At 34.5% G+C, this 15,417-nt stretch overlaps 1 protein-coding gene across 4 annotated transcripts in view; it reads left to right on the top strand.

Moving 5' to 3' along the window:
• The window catches only part of Erbb4 (erb-b2 receptor tyrosine kinase 4), a 1,030,419-nt gene that overhangs the window by 765,075 nt on the left and 249,927 nt on the right, over nucleotides 1-15,417 (top strand). For all 4 annotated transcript variants that reach the window (XM_013011535.1, XM_013011517.1, XM_013011544.1 and 1 more), the window contains exons 13-15: nucleotides 65-197; nucleotides 5,864-5,957; nucleotides 11,254-11,408. In XM_013011535.1, the coding sequence (XP_012866989.1) occupies nucleotides 65-197; nucleotides 5,864-5,957; nucleotides 11,254-11,408 (382 nt within the window). The remainder of the gene's footprint in view (nucleotides 1-64; nucleotides 198-5,863; nucleotides 5,958-11,253; nucleotides 11,409-15,417) is intronic.

The following is a 15,417-nucleotide window of genomic DNA, read 5'->3' as shown; positions in this document are numbered from 1 at the left end:
GAAGATGATGAGCTCTGACACATGTTCTGTTTCTTTTTCTGTGGTGTTTGGGTATGTCTTACAGCGGCAGAGGGGATGGTGTGCAATCATCTGTGTTCAAACGATGGCTGCTGGGGACCCGGCCCAGACCAGTGCCTGTCCTGTCGCCGCTTCAGCAGGGGAAAGATCTGTATAGAGTCCTGTAACCTTTATGATGGGTAAGGTATCTTATTGTGTCACCTTGAGTTCATGAGTTATGAACTACCGGTGAAATCAGATAGTCAAGTTTTCAGAATTGAGGCAGACAAATTTTAGCCGGCTTGATTTTACTACTGTAGACAATGTTGGAACTGTTTTATGGAAAATAATTGTGTTTGAAAGAACAAGTCCAAATATGTATATTGATAAGCGTGCATATTTCAAAAAATGTCTACTAAAATAGATAATTCATAATATATAGGGTTTATATATAGGCAAAAAAAGTCTTAAATCATGGTTTTCTTATGAGATCTTATCATCTTCCTTCTAATCTGGTGGAGTTTTATCCTCTCAGATTTTCCTATTACTTTTTCTCTAGAATTGCTGCATAACTTTTTCTTAACCTCACATTTTCTAAGTCTAGTCCATGTAAGAACTAATCCATGTTTCTGTGTCTTTGACCCCTGCTTAGCCCTATAAAACTATTTTTGTAGTATTTAGTTGAAGAGGTTTATGAAAGTTGTGTCACTTTCTGGATAGCTTGAAAATATTTTAAATCAAGTATTTTAAATTCCCTCTGGTACCATAATAATTATATTGCCAGTAATAAAACCTAGTATATACCTCATTGCATGGCATTTCATATGCTCATAAAATTGCTTTATCGTAACCTGCCATCTTATACATCACACTTGTCCTTCGTAAGTATGATAATGCATTTTTTAGGGCTATCCTGAAGTCAAGTTTTCTCATATTGCTCAGCTGAAAATACTTTCAATAGCTTTGTAAAGCTTCTTTTTGTGCATTTTGAATTATCCAACAACTAAAGTCATGAACCCCAATTATGGTAGCTTTGTATTTTATATGAGAATGATGTAAATCGATTACAATGTTACTGAAATATCTCTTCTTTGAGACTTGATCCAAATAAATTCTGTTCATGAAATTTAGTGGGAAGATATGAAAATTTGGAGCTTAAATGTAAGCATAATTTGAATAAAAAGCCAATCATTTTCCAGGAACATTTCTGCTTATTATCTTATGCATAACAAATGTCTATGCATTTGATAATGAATAGAACTTGTCTCATTGAGTTGTACTGACACTGGTTCCTCTAACTATGAAAGGATATTTTCTGTACATAAATTACCACAGCTCAAAATATCCTTGTTGGTGTTTTTAGAAACTAAGGCTATTAAAATTAATCATACTAGATTTTAGTTTTATTAAGCAAATATTTCATTAGAAGTTTATTAACAGGACTGGATGCTTATGGTGTAAGTCCTCTAAACAATTAACTGACAGTTTAACAAAATGAGTACCAGAAAGCTGAAACATGTCTTTGAGTGGCAGGATTTAAGAGGACAGATCAATAGAGACAGGAATGGTGGTAAATACAGTCATAATGTTCAATGTGCAGATGTGAAAACTGAAATAGAAACTTAGGAACTTCAGAGGATGAATAGGATTGGGAGACATAGGAAAAATGATAGAGTAATATTGGCTAAGAAATGGTTAGACTCACAAATTGACATGCCGAATTGAAACCCTTTGTTTAATGTTAAACTATATTTAATTTAAAAAATAAAATAAGGTTTTTATATATTAGATGTATCTGTATACATATATATGCAGTTCTAAGAAGGAAAAGAGTGCCAGTAGCCAATTTACAAGAGCATCTTATAAGCAGTCAGTATTTAGAAAATTAAATTTGATGAAAATCCTAAGATTTTAAAATAATAAAGTAAGCATGAAAAATTTCAGGACATCTGACTTCCTTCCCATTTCTCTTCCAGAATGCCTGTTTTCTTAGATACTTCAGTTTTAAGCATTTATAAAATATAACTTTTGCAAATTAAAAAATGGTGTAAATATATATTCTTGATTTCTGCTTAACTGTGATTTTACCTAAATAAATTCTAATAACTAGACTACTCTTTGATATTTAACATTTTCCATATTTATATTACTAAACAAAATATTTTAAAGAAATTTAAAAGAATCACTGAGTCTTACAATGCATCAATAATGGCACCCTAGGAAATAGCATAGGTGAATATATCTTTTAGCATAGTGAAGATTTCTTGTAAAAATGGGTTCAGTTATTGCCTGTCCAGTTATAGATATCCACATGCTGTTTTAGGCTATTGACTGGGTCCTTTCAGCATGGCTGGTGTGGCCATTGAGAAATGTAGTCTTTGAAGAATACATTCAAATAATTTCTGTTTTTATTTCTGCATACTTGAAATTCTCAGCATTTGGCAAAAAAATACCATAACTATAACTCACTTAGGCTTCTTTCCTTCTTCTTCTCCTTTTCCCTTTCCCTCACCCCTCCCTTTCTCTCTTCTTTCCTTCCTTCCTCTCCCTATTCTTCCTTTTCTTTTTCTTTTCTTCCTTCTTTCCTTTTTTCCTTTCTTCCTGTCTTCCTTGTTTTCTTCCTTTCTTCCTCTTTTCTTTCCTTTCTTCTGCTTTTCCTTCTTTTTTCCTTCCTTATCTCCTTCCTGCCCTCCCTCCCTCTCTCCTTCCTTCCTTCCTTCCCTTCTTCCCTTTCCCCTGCCCTTCCCTTCTCTTCTTCCTCCTCCCACTTTTCTTCCATTCTCTCTCCTTCTCCCCCTTCTCTTCAGTATTAGAAGACAAAAAAAATCTCAAAAGAAGACTTTTTAAGGCAAATCAGTCAGTCCCTAGCTGATTAGCATTTAGATGCAGGTGATGTAAATCACACTATTTCTGTAACCCTTAACTCCAATGCATAATCAATCAAAATGAAAGAGAAAAGTAATGGCAATGGAACCTTAAACTTTTCTTACCTGAAATCTTACTTAAATCTTGAGATCAACACAAAAATAGCAAAGAGAGTACTAGTCTAAGATATTTGCAGTCATTTCTGCATTTAAAAACCACAGCCTCAATCTGTTACCATTTGAATCCCCATAATTCCATCTTTGTAGGACTCTGAGATGGGAGTATAATGATTTGAAGTCTGGGAAAATGTGAATGAAATCAATCCCCAAACAATCTGAGTGTAGTGGTACATGCCTGTATGGGAGCCAGAGCTGGGAGGTTTGGAGGGTCTGAGGCTTACCCACATAAAGTGCAAATAAACAAAAATAAAAATTAATAAATGGCTATGGGCATTGTTTAATTGCTAGAGCAAGTTTAAGTAAGGCACTGATGTCAAACCCTAATACCACCAGAGGAAAAATGTATCATAGACTATTTGGAGAATGAAAACTTAGAAAGATTAAAATATATTTAGCCTGGAAAATTAATATTAATACTCACATTTAGATGTTGGGAAACCTCATAGCTATAGCACTCTTCTTCTACTTGGCAAGCATTCACTCGATTATAAGACTGGTTAGGCTAACAAGTAAGTGTGAGAGCAGGGACAAGTGAGCAAAGCATAGTATTGAAAGTTTATACCAGAAGACCAATTTTCCAGTCAGTTACAAGTGGAAAGAGAACTCCAGTAACATCATAGTGAAACCAAAGTGAACCGGGGGGGGGGGGGAGTACAATCAGTAACAGAAAATGGAAGGAAAATCTTTGATGAAAGAAGGGGAGAACAGAAAAGACAGTATAGTCTGTGTTCATGATTTTTCATAACATGCATTTCACTCCTCTACTATATTTGTAGAGAAATGGGTTTTAAAGAAAGAATAGGAAAAACATGGGCTATATTTCAATAGCATACAAATTATGAACTTTACTTAATACTTTAACCCTTTTCTCTCCAAAGAATCTACTATTCCATAAGACTACTTTGCAGAAAATCCTAGGCTTTGCATCATATAATTGCATTATATGAACAATTTTTCCAATTCTCTTTAGAGTTTATCTCTCCTAAGTCATTTATATTCTTAAGAGCTCCACTGTTGAGAACTTTATACTGTTCAAATCAATGAAGCATACAAAAGAAAATTGTTTGTATAATCAACATTTTACGCATACAAGGTGCATTCTATGGCAAACTAACATCTTCTTTTATAAATGCCAATAACATTTATATACATATATGCTAAATAATATATGCATATTTTACATAACTAAGCCATCTATTTGTAGTATTCACTTTGAAAGCCAAACTTAATTGTTTTGCCATGGTATAGTAATATTCCTAATCTAAACCATAGAAAAATAAAGCTTGCTCTTTGGGCACCTGTTGCTTATTGGACATTATGTGTTCACTTCAGGAAAAAGTAAATCATTTACTCTAGGAAAAATATGACCTAGTCAATCCATTATTACTATGTTTATATTGCTATTGGTTCTCAATAATAGTGCATGAGGAAAAGGTTCAAAATAATAAATTACAATTAATATTTAGTTAATTTTTAAATTATTAAATGTCATTCTAAATTGTCATATCTAGTACTTTATCATCTTGAGTATTAGTGGGAAGTAAAAATGGCTTAAGCATAGCATAGATGGGTGATAGTTATTGAAATAAAAATTGAAGTAGATTTTGATTGGGAAATAAAAATATTGATAAAATATAACATGGAAAAATAGCCAGAAAAATATCATAAATCAGAAGAATGGGGGAAGGGAGGATACAATCAAAACTTCAAGACATTCTATAAAGTTAAGACAAGTGAGGGAAAGAGTTTGTTGGGAGGAATGGATGAGAATATTGGAAGTGGTGACACTGATCAACACACATTTTATTCTCCTTTGTACAACTAGCTAAAGATAATAAAATATCTTTAGGGGCTGGGAAGGTGGCTCAGTGGTAGAGCGCTTGCCTTTCATGCATGAGGCCCTGGGTTCGATTCCTCAGCACCACATAAGCAGAAAAAAAAAGCCGGAGGTGGTGCTATGGCTCAAGTGGTAGAGCACTAGCCTTGAGCTGAAGAGCTGAGGGACAGCGCCCAGGCCCAGAGTTCAGGCCCCACGACCGGACCAAAAAATAAATAAATAAATAAAATATCTTTAAAAAGAAAGGATGATTATAATCTCAATAGATATCAATTAGAAAGTTTTAGGATATAACTACTAAACTACTTTTCATCTTATACAGTTTTGAAATACTTCAAAAAGAATTTAGATTGGAAAAAAATGTCATGATATTAGGTCAATAATCTAAGAAAATAAAATGTGCCATGAAAAGATATCTCCTGTAATTCTCCAAGGCAGATATTTTAAAAGGAGATAAGAAATCAAAGCATTTTTTTGAAGTTTCTCCAAAAATAAATTGAAAAGTCTTGGGATTTGAAGGACAAGGTTGTGGAACACTTATGTAGCTTAGCAACAAGAAAAATACAATAGTTCTTGCAGGGATTAGAAATTAAAGCTGCAGCCAAGTGTAAATTTCTTGTTTTAAATAGAGGCAAGCAGATAACGCCTTACACAGAAAGGGAAAGTTGATTCTGCTGTATCATCAGAAGAGTGACTCTTTATTTGAGAGGACTTGAGTATCTCTCCCAAGAGAGAGTTTTCCAGAATGAGACAATTGTTGAATCCAATGGGGGGCAAGGAGAGCCATCTGGCTGCCATTTATCTTTCCCCCTAATGGAAAACTTACTCCTTAATGTACATGGAAATGTTTCTGATGCCCCTGGCTGTACAAAGAAACAAACTCAAGAATTTACTCTGCCAATAGGACTTTGAGCAGATGTTACTTCATTTGTTAGGTTGACAGCTAGTTCGCTTCCATTTCCTCATTCAGCTGATATTTTCACAGTGAATTTCGGGAATTTGAGAATGGCTCCATCTGCGTAGAGTGTGACTCACAGTGTGAAAAGATGGAAGATGGCCTCCTTACATGCCATGGACCGGTAAGCCTGAAGACATCTGTGGATGGGTTGGCTGGATTGCTGTCCTATCATTGTCTAGTTATATATCCAACCATTAAACAGCTTAGTTGTAGGGTGTGATGGAAAAACATGTACTATTCTACCCTCGAGAAACTTTCAGTTCAGTAGTAGGGATAAAATATTTGAAAAGTCAATGTCATGCTTATTTTTTAATTCCCTAAGTAATATATTTAAGTAAAACTGCTGGTATGAACTTTTCTTGGAAGATGGCACATTATCTCAAGGAAAGATAAAAAATTTGCTTCAAGGATAGTAATTGATATAATAAGATTTTAGAAAGATACTTGAAGAATAAACTCATTCTATTTTTGGATGGATGCTGGAGGTATGAGGAAGGTAATAGAAAGGGATGTTTTGAGCTTGCCCTGAACAAGGCTATAAACTCACCCGTCAAATTCTTTAGGAGTGAAATGCTTTGTATTAAATGAAATATGGTAGATTCAAGGGAGTGTAATTCCTTAGAAAGACTAACTCACAGTACACCCAAATAGACTCTGGGAATTGGGTACTCAAAATGAGGGGATGGGATTAAAGGTGGGTCATTAGATGAATGAAATGAGAGCAAATGCAGTTATACAATCCAATGAATATTCCGTAAAATTAATGAAACTGAAGGAAGAGGTTTGGTTGGGAGGGATGAGGGAGAATCATTGATCAAGATTCATCGTAGTCATGTACTCTTTATGGAGTGGCAGCTTTGTACAACTACTTAAAGATAATAATAACATTTTTAGAAGTGAAATGCTTTGATATTGAAACAAAGTTTTATGACTTCCTCTCAGAATTCAAAAGCACTCACTGTGCTAAACCCTGATAGATATGCTTAATATACCCAATTTTCTAAATAAAGTAATATGGTCATTTAAAATAAAGACAAAAGAAAGACAGAGAAAACATGCATGCAAGTATGAAAGTTCATGGGAGTGATTGAGGAAAACTATAACACTTTCTTATCTATATTTACCACTTGCTTACCGAGGAAAGGAGGGAAAGTTCTCATAAACAAAAGCCTAAAGCAATATGATAAATGCAGCAGAGAGAAGAGCCAGGATATGAGAATCCAAGGAAAGACTCTGTGTTGGGAGGAACTACCACTTACATGATTTGTAGCTGCTCTTAGGTAGAAAGCTTATTTACATATTCAGACATTTCTTTGGTTTCCATCATTTGAACCTTTTATTAAAAATGTTATCAGTATGAGCTCATCATTCCAAGGTGCTGTGCTCATACTTCTTAAGACAAATTTTCAGTGTAAAAATATAATACTAGCTCAGTGGATAATATCGTGACCAACATTTGAGTATAATAAATAGTTCAACATTGCTCCATAAAACTCTTTTGAAATGCAAATAATATTTTTCTATCAGAGTGTTTACTTACCACTTGACTTATTTATTTCAAAGATATATCAATGAACCCTCCAAACTTCCATTAGGCCTCATGAGCCATTCTTGAAACTCATCTAAAGAAGTATGTGGGAAATTTGGATGCAAACTACCACAGGATGATTAAGCTCAGAAAGTTAGACCACTGAGAAAAAGAAGTAGTGTTATATTCTTGGGAATATAAGACAACTCTGTGTTAAATAATTGAATTATTCTGCTCAAATCCAAGATAGTAATTTTAAATATAAGAAAGACTTTGCTTTTCGTGTCTCTCCACATCTATTACATTACTCCATTTAATTAATCATTGTATTGTTATAATTCAATCCGTTCTATGTCACATTCACTGCTCCAGTGCAGTTCTGTTGAGTAAGATAAAGGAGAATATGAAAAGAAAAAGAAAAAAGAAAAATCAGATAAATTTACAAGGGCCTTATATCTAGGCTAGCATTGGAGCAATCAAAGAGAATGGGCAGGATGAGAAAAACTGATGTTTAAAATCTGTTTCTAGGAAGGACAAAGTAACTAGTAAAATCAGGTTATTCATGTTGTGCTGATAGAATAAATACCCTTCAGGTTTTTTCAGGTATAATATTCTAAAAGTATCAAAATGTTTAGAAACGGCTCTCTTCCTAAAAGATCCATTCCAGGATACTTTTGAATTCATAGCACCCCATTTCAAGATGTGACCCCTGAATCATTGTAGCAGGGAGAGAAAAGGCTGGAGCATTTAGCCCCACCTACGTCATGTATTATCTCTGTTTACGTGTCATTGTCCAAAGTAAACCATACAATACCTCTAGTGGGAAGATCATTACAGTCTTGCCACAGGGCTGAGAGAACAGAAGTGGACACTGGTGAATAGTTCTTGTAACTCTTGTAGTGGTTAGCATCATTGTTTCTATTAAAATTTAGCCTGATCTTTAGTGGTCTGTCTAGATTATTGAGCCTAGAAGTAAGTATCTTGAAATCAGAAATAAAGAATACTGCCTTTACTTCCATTTTCTATCATTGCAGTTTATTGATTCATTCACTGTATCCAGGTTCTTAGAAGTTTTGGGAATACAATCATAGAAGAGAAGACTTCAGATACACATAGCTTCCTATATAGCTCTTTAATATGGAAATGAAATGGGGAATCTCTACATGTTATTTCTTTTGAGATTTGTACAGAAGCCTTTTCTGTTACCTCACTTAGATACCTTGTTTCATATCATTATTAAATAACCAAATATTGGAAATATTTTAAAAATATCAAAAATAGAGTGCAGTAAACTTCATTTAAATATTAAATCTCAAATTGACTTTATTTTTTGATTTTTTGTACATTTCCTGCGCTTTCCTGGATAATATTTTACACAAAAGTGCCATAGAAAAATAATCCCATCATTTCTAATTCATGCTATCACTGCCTAATTTGCTCTTCGTAAGTTTCATTCTGTGTTCTGACAGAAGCATGTCTCTTGTCTTGTACAATGTCATGCCAGTGAGCACACTTGCACAGTAAATGATTCTGTATAATAGATGGTATTATGTGCCTAAGGACCCATGAGCAGGTGTTAAAATTGGAAGCATGTGAACTGTTCTTTTTTGGGGGGAGAAATAAGGATTTCCTATTAGAAATTTTGTCAGGTAGAATGAGGATAAGGTTTCCTAGGCTAATTTAAAATTTTTATTTTTCTTTCTTTTTGCTTTGAATCTCTCATCAAAATAGTGAAAAAAGACAGTTGCTTAACCGAACTAACCCCATCAGTCTCAACACCCTCTGCCTTAGCCAGGTAGTCTTAGCTATTTAGAAGGCAAGACTGGGCAGGAAAGTCTGTAAGACTATCTAATTAATCAACACAGAGCTGGATTGGAACTGTTGTTCTGGTGGTAGATTGATAGCCTTGAGCAAGAAAGCCCAGGGACAGCTTGGAGCCCCAAATTCAAGGCCCAGAACTGGCGCGCACGCGCACACACACACACACAAATCCTAAACTACACAGCTTCTTCCTGATTGTATTTTTTCTTAACATTACTATTTTTACATCTATCTTCAAGTTTTTTTTAATGTTTAAAATAAGTTTTAAATAGTGGATTCTATTACTAGTTTACAATTTTTAGCTAATTTTAGGTTAATATTTGAGTAAGGATAAAAAACAATCCTATGAAAAAATCTAGTCTTTATAGTTCCTACTTATCAGATCATTCTGTTGTACTAACAACAGGCTCCCAAATTACAGTACAAATCACTATAAATCTGCTAAAATTGTCTCTATACTCACTATATCCTATTTATATAGATTGCTTTCAGTAATTGTTCAAGCCTGTAGACATGACAGATTTAGTGAAACTAGTTAGGAGAAGAAGAAGTTATAGGAGAAAATGGCCAAGCATCCCAGTGCCATACATTGCTCCCAAAGAAGAAATAAAAATAAATCAAGATGCATTGTATACATAAACTTCTTTATTAAATGACAAAAATTCAGTACATGACCTAAAATTAAGATAAGTAAAGGAAACTGTAACCCCTCTCCATCACCTGACAATAAAATTAAAATAAAAAAGTTAAAAATAAAATGAATAAGGGAAGGTGGGGGGTTGGACAGGGAAAGAGAATGTTGAAAGGGGTGACACTGATCAAGATTCACTGTGCTCATACTGATGCTCATGATGAATGGCAATTTCTTTGTACAGCTACTTAAAGATAATAAAAACATTCCAAAAATAAAATAAAATTCAAACAAATGGTATTGAAAATAGCTGAGAGCATAAAATTTACTGAAGAAAATAGCATTTTAAAAATCAAAAATGGTCTTAAATTTTTAAAACTCTTTTTATGTCTTTCATGCACTAAGTACAAATTTGCTTTTTATTTGTAAAATTCCTAGATGCTTAATATCAATATATTTTAAAATGCTAATTTGTTTTTGCCTTTGACATCTCTTTTCATGTTATTATTTTAGTGTCTGTTATATAAACATAATCACATAAAGTGAGTTAATTCATATTTATATAACATTCAGCTATGAATGGAAATTGGGGCATTCTTGATACTTGTTCAACCAAATGTGCATTTGTGTGACTCTCAACAGAGTTCTATAGTTTATGAAAACCCATACCAATAGATATGATTTTTTAGATTTCGTCTTAACTGACTTGATATGAAAAATAAATGTCAAATTACATCTGATTTGGCCAGTCCCTTCTAATTCAATCATAGTAAATTTTAAGATTCAGTTTTCAAACAAAGTCACATGAAATTCAGTTTTTTTTAATTTCCACTAATTTTCTTTCATGAACTGTTTTGTAAATTCATTTACCTATTCTTGGAGATGAAACAGCTCTATATGGAAAATATTTATTTTATAAAATATCATTAACAGGAAGTGGTGCTGTAGCTCAAGAGGTAGAGCACTCGCCTTGAGCTGAAGAGCTGAGGGACAGTGCCCAAGTCCAGAGTTCAAGCCCCACGACCGACCAAAAAAATAAGTAAAATAAAGTAAAAATATCATTATCAATGTATTTCCAAATGTTATTGCACTGTAATATCACCAGGAATGAATCATAATGACAAATTAGTTATGTTGCTTTGAAAATAGTCTCTGAATGGTTTTCCTGATCAAGTTAAATCACATGGATGATATGGCATGGAAATCTGATGACTTAGGAACTCTTGGTTTCACAAGACAAAATAACAACATGAAGGATTTTACAAATTTTCCCTGCATACAAGGAGTATATGTGTGTCCACTGCTGAAAATGTTCATCCGCAAGGAAAATTTTTGCCACCCACTAAAGTCTCAGGAACTAATGCACTCAAATACCTTCCAAGAAAATGTCATCCACTCCTTCTGTCCCCATATTTGTTTGTCTTTACTACATTTCAGGGACCTGATAACTGCACAAAGTGCTCCCATTTTAAGGATGGTCCAAACTGTGTGGAAAAATGTCCAGATGGCCTGCAGGGTGCTAACAGTTTCATATTCAAGTATGCAGACCAAGACCGGGAGTGTCACCCTTGCCATCCGAACTGCACCCAAGGGTAAGGAACAGCCTTGCTGGCCAAGAACTCCACCTTTTAGGTGTTGGTGTAGATAGGTGTTGTTTTCCTGATACTAACTATTTCCTAAATTTAGAATGTCCTCATTAAACTCTACATTTCAGATGTTGATTTCAAGAGAAACTCAAAGAGCATCGAAGTCCTAAACTCTGAAATATTTCTGCTTAATATTTACCAATAACCACTGTGTTGACATTTTCCTATCTAGGGTTGGGTAGATTTTGGATGCAGCATAGAAATTCTTTGAATTTTTTTCAGATTCAAGATAGCAGAAAAGACAGCACAGTAATCACTCTGCTGAGATTTGTGTTGCTTAAATCATTAACAGAGGATTTCTGTTGTTCTCACATTCATATTAAAGGAAAGATGTCTCCAGTAATCCCAAATATCTCTCTAGTAATTCACTATATATTACTATTTCAAGAAAAAGTGAGCAAAAACAGTGATGGCAGAAAAATAAAGGTAAACCTAGTGTGTGCTGTATCAATAAAATAACATCTATGTTTTGCAATAATGTATTGTATCATATGCTATCCTACCAAAGAATTTCTTTGATTGAAATAGAGCAATTCAAAGATCAACACATATTTTTCTATTACTCCAGAGGATGTTTTGCAGTGTATAATAGTTTACTTATTGTATTGAAAAGTCAAATAATAAATACACTTTACATAAAGAAGAAAAGGCACTGGAATTGAAAAAATAACAATACTCAGCAAGTAAATTAAAAAAAAATGTATTGAAAAAGTTATCATAGGTTTTTCTTCATCTTTCTGCTAAAAGGTGAATACTATTGGACTTGAGAGCAATTTCTTACACTCTGTCTGCTTACCTCTGGAACACCTTCTGCATTGAGTAAGTGCCCACAGTCATGTGCATACATATGTACAAAAATACACACATGGCATGCACACATGGACACTGTTTGTTGAAAATCATCCTGAGTACTTTATACCTGGTAGGCAAGTATTAGTTCCCTTATAGGGCTATCTGTTAGAAGCTATTGAAGAAGTTCAGCAAGCAATATCATTTTCTGCCAAGACAAAATTAACTTGCAGATGCTGCTACAATTTCCTACAGGTCAAAGGATCAGCCTAAGTCCTTGTGTGAAGAGGCTGATCCTTCAAGTGTGAAGTAATATTCTGCCGTACAAGTTCAAACTCAGCTGGGAAGAGTTAACTGCCAATCCTTTGGTTTCTACACAAGCATATAGGTTGAAGAGGCTGAAATCGTCACACAGGCACTTGGCTTCAAGGGAACCAGAAGTAATAAACTGCTCCCCTTGTGATATTTTGGCATACTTGACTTAAGAGTATTCCATGAGAAAACATCTGATACTGCTGGAGCCACAGAAAAAGAAAACTTTGCCTGCTACAATCATCCACAAGAGGGTTTTTTTATTGTTTTGCAGCTAAAATTAAACCAGTAAATTATTCAATATGATGTTGATGTCAACAGCTGTTGCCATTCAAAATGAGACCTTTTGCTGTTTTTGCAAATCTAATTACAGTCGAACCATTAGGGAAATGAAAGTGAGATCAGAGAGCCATACTCTCTGGATATGTGGCTGGCGTGTCTTCCTCTCCGCCTTTTCAGATCATTATTATATATACATAAAAGCCTAGATAGAGTCCAGGGAAGTAGAAATATTGTAGCAATAAAATTGGAATCTCATCCTTACAGGAAGGATGAAGGCCTAATAGAGTGTATTAGTGACACTTGCATAGTATATCACTGAACAAAATGCCTGAGAGAACAACTTAAAGAGAAGAACGAATTTATTGGGGTTCATAGTTTAAGAGGTATCCATTCATCACTGAGCAGTCCCCATTGTGGTAGCGAGGAAGCGGAGAAAAAGGGCATCCTGGAACGCCCAAAGCACAACATAGGCCCAAGGACACACCCACAGGAGCTACTTCCTTCAAGTAGGAATCAACTCCTACTTTTCACCAGCTCCCAATCATACTATTACCTTATGAATAAATCTAGAGATGAAGTCAGCCATTAGGTCAGAGTCCTTGTGATCAAATTGTTTTAAGAAACCCAGAGACACTCTAGAGGTGTGTTTTCCTGATCTGTCAGGTGCTTCAAATCCATCAAGCTGACAGTTAAGATTAACCAGTATGTAGGGAGCAGATCCATCAGCTCATTGGAGAACTCCAAATACAGGAAATGGCCTTAGAAGTTTCCTGGCTGCAGAATCAAGGCCAGATGCAATTATACATATTATACTTACCAGCATCTTCCAAGGTAACGGAGTTCTCTAGTGACTATGTCCTGAGGAATTGTTTCATTTTTGTACCAGCCTCCATTCACCCAGGTTCTCTTTATAAAAGTGTGATCCTTCAGAAAGGACATCATAATTCCTCGAGAATGGAAACGATCCATTTTCTTACAGAAGAAAACTGCATTCTGCTTCCCAGCTATTGTGTTTTCAGATATTATACTGAAGTGACGGAGGTGTTCCATGTGGACAATCCTTTTCAAATGGACCAGGAACATGTAGAATTATAATCTTTCCATTCAGAGATCACCGGGGCAATGAAAATGTTGGGGAGAGTGACTGTTTTTATTCCTAAACACACTGCGGCACTGACCTTATCAATAAATACGACCTGACCAGGCCAGCTCCTTTTTGAAAAGCAACTTTTTTTTTCTTTGAGATGCCAATATTACATCAGATAATTAAAGTTCCAAGTTAATGGAAATCATCTTTGCAATCACGGTTTTTAGAAGTGAAGTTCCTAGTTTGAATGGAGTTTAATGATTTTTCTGAAAAATAAAATTATAAATGTAATACCTTAAAAGCACTTTTACTACTCTGAAAGTACATTAAATGTTTCTGGTCTATTAAGTTCTTTTGATACATTTAAAATAGGTTATTCATTTAGCTACCATCAGGTGAGTCTGACTGATATCTCTACATGAAAGAAAAGTATGCCATTGTTTCTTCATGCCTTGACTAAAGGACACACTTAGCAGCATGTGCTTGTTATTTTTGTTCATCCACTCTCTTCTAGAAGACGCCTGCTTTTAAGGTGGGGCAGTGATAGGCAAGTTTATAAATGATTAAAGCACAGCTTTTTCCCTCTATAGAAGTATCATCCGAGAAATATATGCTCTTGGCTTTATATCTTCTATTAAAAACCAGACTGTGTTTCAATGAACAAAATCTTTTTTTTACATTTTTATTGTAAAAATACTGTACAGAGGGGTTACAGTTTTTTGAGCAAGTTAATGAGTACATTTCCTATCGAGCATTGTTACCTCCTCCTTTGTTTTTCCCCTTCTCTCTCTTCCCTCCCACCCCCACCTCTACACCCTCCTCCCCCACCAAAGTTGTAAAGTTTGCTTTCAACATAGTGTCTTTTACATCTCATTGTTACAATGGGTCAACCTATATCCCTATGTAAGCATTTTGTTTTTGAACTTAGTACCCACGTTCATAATTTGTAACAACGCTTAAAAGGGAAAGGAGGAACTTGCAAACGAAATCTATCCCACTAAGGTAGCAAAACCTTTAATATTTGAGTAATGGCCAACATAATGGCAATTTCATTTTGATTTGATTTAAACCAAACTTACATTTTAGATGTTAGAATTCCTATTTCAATGTTTATTGCTCCAGGCATCTTGGAAAAACTCTCTTTAAATTTTTGTGAATATGGGTAGCATGATTTATACTGCACTTTAATCTCTTTTATCAACCCTTTTTACATTTTTAGTTTATATAGTAAAAATATCCATTTCCGGAGGGAAAGGGAAACTGCTCATGGCATTATGAAGTCCACGACCTTTAATATGGAAAATATAAGATTTTCTCCATTTTAATTTGAGAAATCTAGCTCCTAATAACCATTTTACCTTTTACTTTTTCCCTCTTATTTTCTCTTATTTGACTTTCCAGCTGTTGAGAATTATTGTTGCTTGTATATGCTGTATAGCTTTTCAGATCTATGCTATGGCTCCTGCTGTTTTTTGATGTTTTTTT

Source organism: Dipodomys ordii, unplaced genomic scaffold, assembly GCF_000151885.1.
Source record: "Dipodomys ordii isolate 6190 unplaced genomic scaffold, Dord_2.0 Scaffold1, whole genome shotgun sequence".
NCBI classification, from domain to species: domain Eukaryota; kingdom Metazoa; phylum Chordata; class Mammalia; order Rodentia; family Heteromyidae; genus Dipodomys; species Dipodomys ordii.
Note: the sequence above shows the minus strand (reverse complement) of the source record. Positions and strands in the feature narration are given on the sequence as shown.